A 7,656-nucleotide genomic window follows, 5' to 3' on the forward strand; every position below is an offset into this window, starting at 1 on the left:
TATATATAGGATGCCGTGGAAAGTAGTTTGAAAAAGACTTGTACTCTTACAAGAAGTTCTAATAAGCAGATATTTTCATATACATTTCCAGACTAACTCTGAAATAATATGGAAATAATTCATTTGCCCAAATATTCTTTTTTAATATTTCTTTAATAGCTTCCTCTTCAATGTTAAATTACACAACATAATTTTCTTTCTTTCACACTCTTGTTTCAGGTTTATATTATTATTTTCATTATCGTTATCATTAATATCACAATTATTTTTCAATAAATAGATAAAAATGAAGAAAGAATTATTATGACTACTAATACTAATATTACGAGCCATGTATAACGCCTTCTATTTTAATTTTCCTTGATATATAGTCTACATATATTCACGTGCATTCGCATGCATTCTTAAAACATCCTATACACACACGTGCGCTCACACGCACGTACACGCACGCACATCTACACACCCATGCAGAGACATATTTTCTCATTTTCCTTATGCCGTTCATTTTCTAAAATCTTTTGATTATGTTTTTTTTTATTAATTTTTTTATGTTAAACATTTTTAGTTTTCTCATTGAAAGACATTTTGAATTCCTTTGCCTGGCCAATTAAGCCAACAGAAGCGCATAATGTGCCTACGTCTAATTTGACGCCGCAGAGAATGGCGGTAGTTCTATTTTCAAAACTTTAGATATAATTGGACTTATTTCTGCGAGTTCTGTTTTCCTGCAAAAGAAAGTAAAAAAGTTATGACGGACAAGAACAAAATGATGTTTTCAGATCTAAAATAGAACACAATTTAGAATGATAAATGATAACACAATCTACCCCACTCTCTCTACCTCACTGTCGCGCTCTCTCTCTATCTCTCTCTCTCTCTCTCTCTCTCTGTCTTTCTCTTTCACACGTACCCATATATAAAATTGAAATAAAATTCATTCTGTATTACTATCAAAACGACTAAATGAGTAAAAGAAAGACAAACAACACAGTTTAAACAACTTGTCTTTCTAACTTCTGAAATGACTTGATACATAGTTTAGAAGCGGGTATTTCAGTTAAAAGGTTTATAAAAGTAACAAAAATAACAACAATTAACAAAGAAATTAGGGTATTACGTCAAAACTTCTTTGTATTGCATCTTGTCTAAATTCTGTTGCTCCGCTACTTCGATCATCCTTGTGGTGATCACCTGCGAAATGAAGATTCCTAAACCCGTTTCGCACGTGAAAATGTAATCGAATTTAAACAATATCTTTTTCCCGATACAAAGGCGGGAAAACTCGTTTGAATCTACTTATCACTAGGCTGATAGTGGTCGTTTATCTATATCTCTCCCCCTCTCAATGTCCTAAGTTGCTGTGGCGTAATAACAACTATCTTTTATTTTCTCGTTTTCTTTTCGTTTCCATTTCCAACTTTTCAGAGGATATTTGTAATTAAAATATAATCTGGTAGCTTTATGAGAACGATCAAAATAATTTAAGGAATAAAAGAAAGCCCAGTAATGTCATTTAAACAATTTAGCACATCTATCTACATCGAAAAGTTGATACAAAGATTAAAAGGTGATAATTCGGCGTAAAATATCTTTTTTAATGATTGGGAGACAATAGTAATAAACCGAGTAATATATTTGTTTTGTTTCTCTCACCCTCTTTTAAGTTTAATAGCACTAAATTTGTTTCTTCTTTTCTCCCCCCCCCCGTTGACTGCAAAAAAGAAGCATAAACTATCTCCATCTAACACATCATACCAAGATTCCATATCTTGCCAGCAGCCTTGTCATAATTTATTCCTCTTAATTTATTCCTCTTAATTTATTCCTCTTAATTTATTCCTCTTAATTTATTCCTCTTAAATGGTTGTTTGCATAAATTCTCAGTTTAACATCGTATGTCTCTGTGTGGTAGTCGTAATTAACACTGCTGCTTACTGGCTTATATTTGGAGACCGCAATTGGGAACTATTTTGCTTTGTATTGAAAACTTCCCCTTATATTTTTGCGGATATCATGCAAAGTATGCACGCCCTGCGAAATTTCAGCAAATGTCATAAAAATAGTCATCAGTGACGGCAAAAGAAGATATCTTGGATTTTTTGTTTCTCCATCCTAGTGGCTGCTGGAAGATTTTGAATTTTTTGGTTAAATTCGATGTGTAATTTCCGTTCCACCTGTGTATGTTCCAGACTATGCTGAATGTTCCATTCTGCTGTTCGTTAATTTCCAAACCATATTAAACAGGGAAGTAGAAATTTTTCCTGACACTTGACCTCAATGAGTGTATGTATTGGTTATTTCCTTTCTTAAAATATATGCAGTCAGGCCCCAGAAGGCTTTGGGAACGAATTTTCTTTACATAGAGTTGTGGTTTTAATAGTTCTGGCATACTCATTTTCCCAAATTTCATATAACCTCAAAGATGTTCTTTTGTATGAAATCAGTGACAAACTTTCAAACAATATATTTTAAGTAATTATTAACTATAAATTAATTAAAGAAATAAGACTACTGAAACAGGTGTTCGTATATATTAATTAAAGTTGCAGATTACGTTACTATGCGCTTTATAGTAATCATACGGTGTGATTTTGGTTCGTTTGATCCACGGATTTCGTTATTTCTCGTCGTTTTCTGTCTCTGTGCAGGTTGCGCACCACAGTTACATGCATAGGCCCAGAGAGGCAATTACAGTTGTATGTGCATATGTGTACTTTAAGATTGTAATGCTTTATTTGAGGCAGATTTGGTTCCTAATTCTTGTGGCTCAGATACCTATAGCGGTTGAAAATATAATTGTCACACTTGAAAATGTGTGCTTCTTAATATGTCTGTGCGTCTATGAGCCTCATTTCGTAGTTTTCTTTTATCAATCAAGGCCAAGGTCATGATAGCGAACACTCGCCTCAACACATATTTCGTCTTGAATAACAATTATTTTAACTTCAGAACTTGTCATGCATTTTATAACATTTTATTTCCTTCCTTATCTTCAGTATGTTCTACTTCATAATCATTAGCTTCGATACTATTATTAACAACAACAACAACAACAACAACAACAACAACAACAACAACAACAACAACAACAACAACAACAACAACAGCAAGAACAACGACGACAACAACAACAACAACAGAACAAAACACAAATATAAATTTTTAACAACAAACGTTCTCATGACACAAAGAAAAAGTTAGTAAAAGCAACAGCCACACTTTAAATATAGAAAATAAAATTAGGAAGACAAAAAGAAACAACACAGGTAAATGTAAAAAAAAATATAGAATAAAAGAAATTAAAAATATTATTTCAGGTAATTTTCCCCTTTGTTATACTCTGGAGGCAACAATTAAGGAAATAATGATGTAAATTGATAATGAAATGTTAAATCAGTAGCAGGAGAACGCAACACCCAGAGGGTAAGGAAGTACACATACACACATAGACAGATGTACTGTACGTTACATGGATAAACATTACATACACAAAAACACGCACGCATACTTCCGCAAACAAAATTCACACACATACACAAATCCAAACCTGCGTATACATATACAGAATTGTACACAAGTATATGTTGATGCACACACACGTCTACATGCATTCGAACATATACAGATATATTGGTACATAACGAAGCAGACAGATAATTTATTTTAATTCTTGTCAGTTGATGTGGCAAGATTCTGTCTATCACAACATGGGCCTGCAGGAATCAGAAATAAAAGACAATATCTGAATAATTTCTACCAAGAATAGCTGACTGATGATCACATTCATAATTAATATAATTTTTCATGCTATTCTGCATGTTAGACCGTCCTTGGACGGGTCTAATAACACATCCGTTTTCTTTGAAAAAGGGTTTGTAGGACATCACTCAAACCGTCTCTATTTCTATCTAGAAGAAAAGACACTGTACATAGTCTCCCTTGACCTTTCTCAAAACCCAATGTAGCTACATTAATAAGAGCGAGAGCGAGAGAGTGAATGAGAGGGAGAGAGAGGGAGAGAGAGAGAGAGAGAGAGAGAGAGAGAGAGAGAGAGAGAGAGAGAGAGAGAGATAGAGAGAGAGAGAGAGAGAGAGAGAGAGAGAGAGAGCTTTCCCTGGGACTTTTATTTATCGACCCTGAAAGGATAAAAGCTAAAATGGACATCGGTAGGAGTTTAACGCAGTATGCAGAAAATTTTACACGACGTTCTAACGAGCCTACTAACAAATAAGCTACAATCATTTTGAAACACTTTATTCTCAGCGATCTTGCCAACAGTCTACCTAACTTTATGTAGGTAGCACAATACAGTAAAATACCTGTTGTTGTTGATTAGCCCCCTATTCATTCCTTGTTCAATACGCCGAAGCTGAAATGTAATGTATCAGCTGTAGCTATTCTGATCTCTTTTCGGCCTAGTGTAACAAGCACTGTATAATTCAGTGAATATTTCCTTCTTTTGAAGAGTTTATTTTAACTGTTAGTTCTGGTAAGTCGAACAACTACGTAAATGGTCTTCTAGATGGGTTGGTGATAATTAAATGTTTAGCTGCAAGCGTAGGTTATTAATATATATGTTATATGGTATATGTTGATTGCAGCTGAACTCTAGGGTTCATTGAATGTCAGTCGTAACTTTGCAAGTCTTTACTGCAAGGCATAATTTCCTAAAATTCGAAACAAAGATTGCGGTCTACGATTTGTTCACTTCATTGAAGAAATTGTATGAATATATAGAGGTTTACTTAATAACTGCTTGTCTCATTACTTTCCTAGCTGTGTTAACTCAAGGCAACTCTTATAGAAGTGATCCACATATAGTGATTTATTATTATTATTATGCGCCCTTTTAAAGCCTAGCCAGGCTCATGGGCCCGGTTTCTCAGTTTCTATGGTGTATGTGTTCCCCCAGCTGGACGAGACGCCAGTCCATTGCAGCGTTACTCAAGAAACAGAAAGAGTACAACAGGAGTCGCCCCCACCCCATGCAGGAGCAGTTCTAATTACACTGCTTTAATTATGATGTCTCTCCGTTTAATATACCTTCATACTCTTGTGGTGTTTGTTTTAGCGCTCTACATCTAAATTTTAATTCCTGTCGAGGTTAGATTTACCTGTCATAAATTCTCATCGATACAGTACCTGTCTTGTATAGGGGATTATAGGAATTAGAATATTTTCTTCCGGATCATTGCGTTCTGAGTTCTTGAGTGGTATAATTATTTTGTCACGTGTTTCAACACATTCTTTGGTCCTGGGATGATTTCAGCAATCACTTTGTTTCAAAATTTCTGGTCAGATTAGAGTATAAGGTTTTTCTTCTTCAGCGTAGAACGGAAGAAATAAAATGATTTCTTTTCTTCATGACTAAATGGTATAAAAATATTCTGATATGCAATGACTCATTGTGTATAAGATGTAATAGCACAATTCTTATACGTTGCTCTATGGTAAATGTGCAGTGAGATAGTGTATGTCTGTCGGTTCCATTACTAACTATTTGTAAAGTAAGAAGTGTTTGTTGTAATGGTGACGATTTTGATACTTTGGTGTTAGCATTGTTATTTTTCCGCGATGCTGTTTTCGTTTAAGTGGTTATCCTTTCAGTCTTTTTCTTTTTTCTTCATTGTTCTTTGTATTTTTGTCATTGTTGTAGTTGTGTAGTCGCAGGTTAACTGAAATTGTTCACACATGCTCATAAGCGTTAACGCCATGATATTTTACGAATACGAAAGACACATTATGCAATATGTCCTGTCTATTATCAAAGAGTGATTTTTGAAGGGGATTTGGCTGCTGTTTCTAGCAACTATTTCTTGAGTGATCGTGTAAAGACTTCAAGTGGTGATGGTAGTGATGGTAATATTCAAAAAAGTCTTTATTGTTTTTATCAAGAAAGCAATACCGATCTGAAAACTGAAGCTGTATTTCGTTGTGAAACGATAATAAAATAATCTATGTTTCTCATCTATAAAATTAATAATACAATTTACATCATGTCCTTTCATTATAAACTGATGCCATATCTAAGGCTAATAAATGCTATTATTTCGGTTGCTAGTATAAAATGCTCTGTTAAAAATGTCAAATTCAAATGTAGAATAGTAACACTTAAGTGTGTGTTGAGTATAATAGGAACTGGGGACAACATCAGAAACATAAATATAGACAAATAACACGGTTTGATAACTATCAGAGCGTTTGTAATAAACTCCAGTAAAATTGATGCAGCAATCCAGGTGCCGTCTCCCGCCGTAGAAACATCAATAACCTCCAGAGAAATTATTACTCCACGTTTAATATTCCTCTACCTTAATAGTCATTGACTGGCATTATAATTGATGGCTGAGAAGAATAAAGCATAAGGAGAAAGGAAAAGGAGAGAGAAAAAAAGAGTGAGAGAGAGAGAGAGAGAGAGAGAGAGAGAGAGAGAGAGAGAGAGAGAGAGAGAGAGAACAAAGGGGGAAAAGTGAAAGGAAAAACGTTTAGGGAAGAGAGAAAGAGAGAGTGAAAGAGAGAGAGGATAAAGAAAGAAATACATATAAAGAGAAATGAATGGAATCAATATGGTGAAGTAGTGAAAGCAACGTTACCTTTCCAAGGTGCATCACCTGACCGCTACAGTACTCAATAAGACATACAACACCAGCTACTAGAATACCAGTAACTAAAAGAAAGAACACACCAGCAACGTTCTCGAATTGTAACTCGGATGTCTCCACAGCCGAAGCTTTGTTCATATCTGGACACATTCGATTATTCCACCATCTGTGTATAATAAAACAAAAGCCACATATAATATGGTTAAATAGAAAGCGACAGTAATAAGCAGTAAGTTACAAGTTTCTTGATGTTATTAATGAAATATCGACAACAGCAACGATTTCAAAGTACATTTAATGCAAAGGAAGTGAATAATCTATAAGGTATAGATTATAAAAGAATATTATTGGTAATTATTCTATTATCGACCTATACTTCAGTTTGTGGAATAGTTCCTATCACAAACAATTAAGGACGGCTGAAAATCACTGATAGAAATGGCCAGTGATATTTGGAAATGAGGGACCAGTTTCGCAAATTTGATTCAGACAGAATCTTACCACGTATTGTATGTTGACTGTGGGTCACACACAAGGATAATCGAATAGACCTAAGATAAAAAGCATTCCATTCTCTTTATTATGTAGGTGTGCATTATCCACTGAAACCTTTTTAAAAGACGGTAGTAATTTATTTGTATGAATATGTCTGGTGGTTGTAGCAGGCTGAATGGCATACTTCAGGCAAAATATCCTACTTACTTTCATTTGATCTGGAATATCCATTCTTAGACTGACGTCCAATAATTGTTTCTGGCAACTTTGGTTTTGAATTAAGACTTTTGTTCTGATTACAGATTGTTTGTGGTAATTTGTGGGAAACGGCCTATTCCTTTTTAAATTATATATATATATATACATACATACATACTGTTTCAGCTGGTCTCATCAGGGAAGAGATTAATGTCGTGTTGACCGCCAGAAAATCTATCATAAAATTTGACAATCTGTGGGTCCGTAAAGACACACCCGATGGTTTTGATGTTACAATGGGAAATTCTGATTCAGCACAACTAGCTGATTTGGTCAGTATATATATATATATATATAT

At 34.4% G+C, this 7,656-nt stretch overlaps 1 protein-coding gene across 1 annotated transcript in view; it reads right to left on the reverse strand.

Annotated features, from left to right (window-relative positions):
- Positions 1 to 9: 9 nt before the first annotated feature.
- Positions 10 to 7,656, reverse strand: part of LOC106868155 (glutamate receptor ionotropic, kainate 2) — a 243,872-nt gene continuing 236,225 nt past the window's right edge. Inside the window, exons 13-14 of the mRNA XM_014913291.2 lie at positions 6,597 to 6,771; positions 10 to 728 (exon numbers count right to left, since the gene is read on the reverse strand). Of these exons, the coding sequence (XP_014768777.1) occupies positions 690 to 728; positions 6,597 to 6,771 (214 nt within the window). The 3' untranslated portion in view covers positions 10 to 689. The remainder of the gene's footprint in view (positions 729 to 6,596; positions 6,772 to 7,656) is intronic.

The sequence above is a fragment of the Octopus bimaculoides genome, chromosome 13, assembly GCF_001194135.2.
Source record: "Octopus bimaculoides isolate UCB-OBI-ISO-001 chromosome 13, ASM119413v2, whole genome shotgun sequence".
Taxonomy (NCBI): domain Eukaryota; kingdom Metazoa; phylum Mollusca; class Cephalopoda; order Octopoda; family Octopodidae; genus Octopus; species Octopus bimaculoides.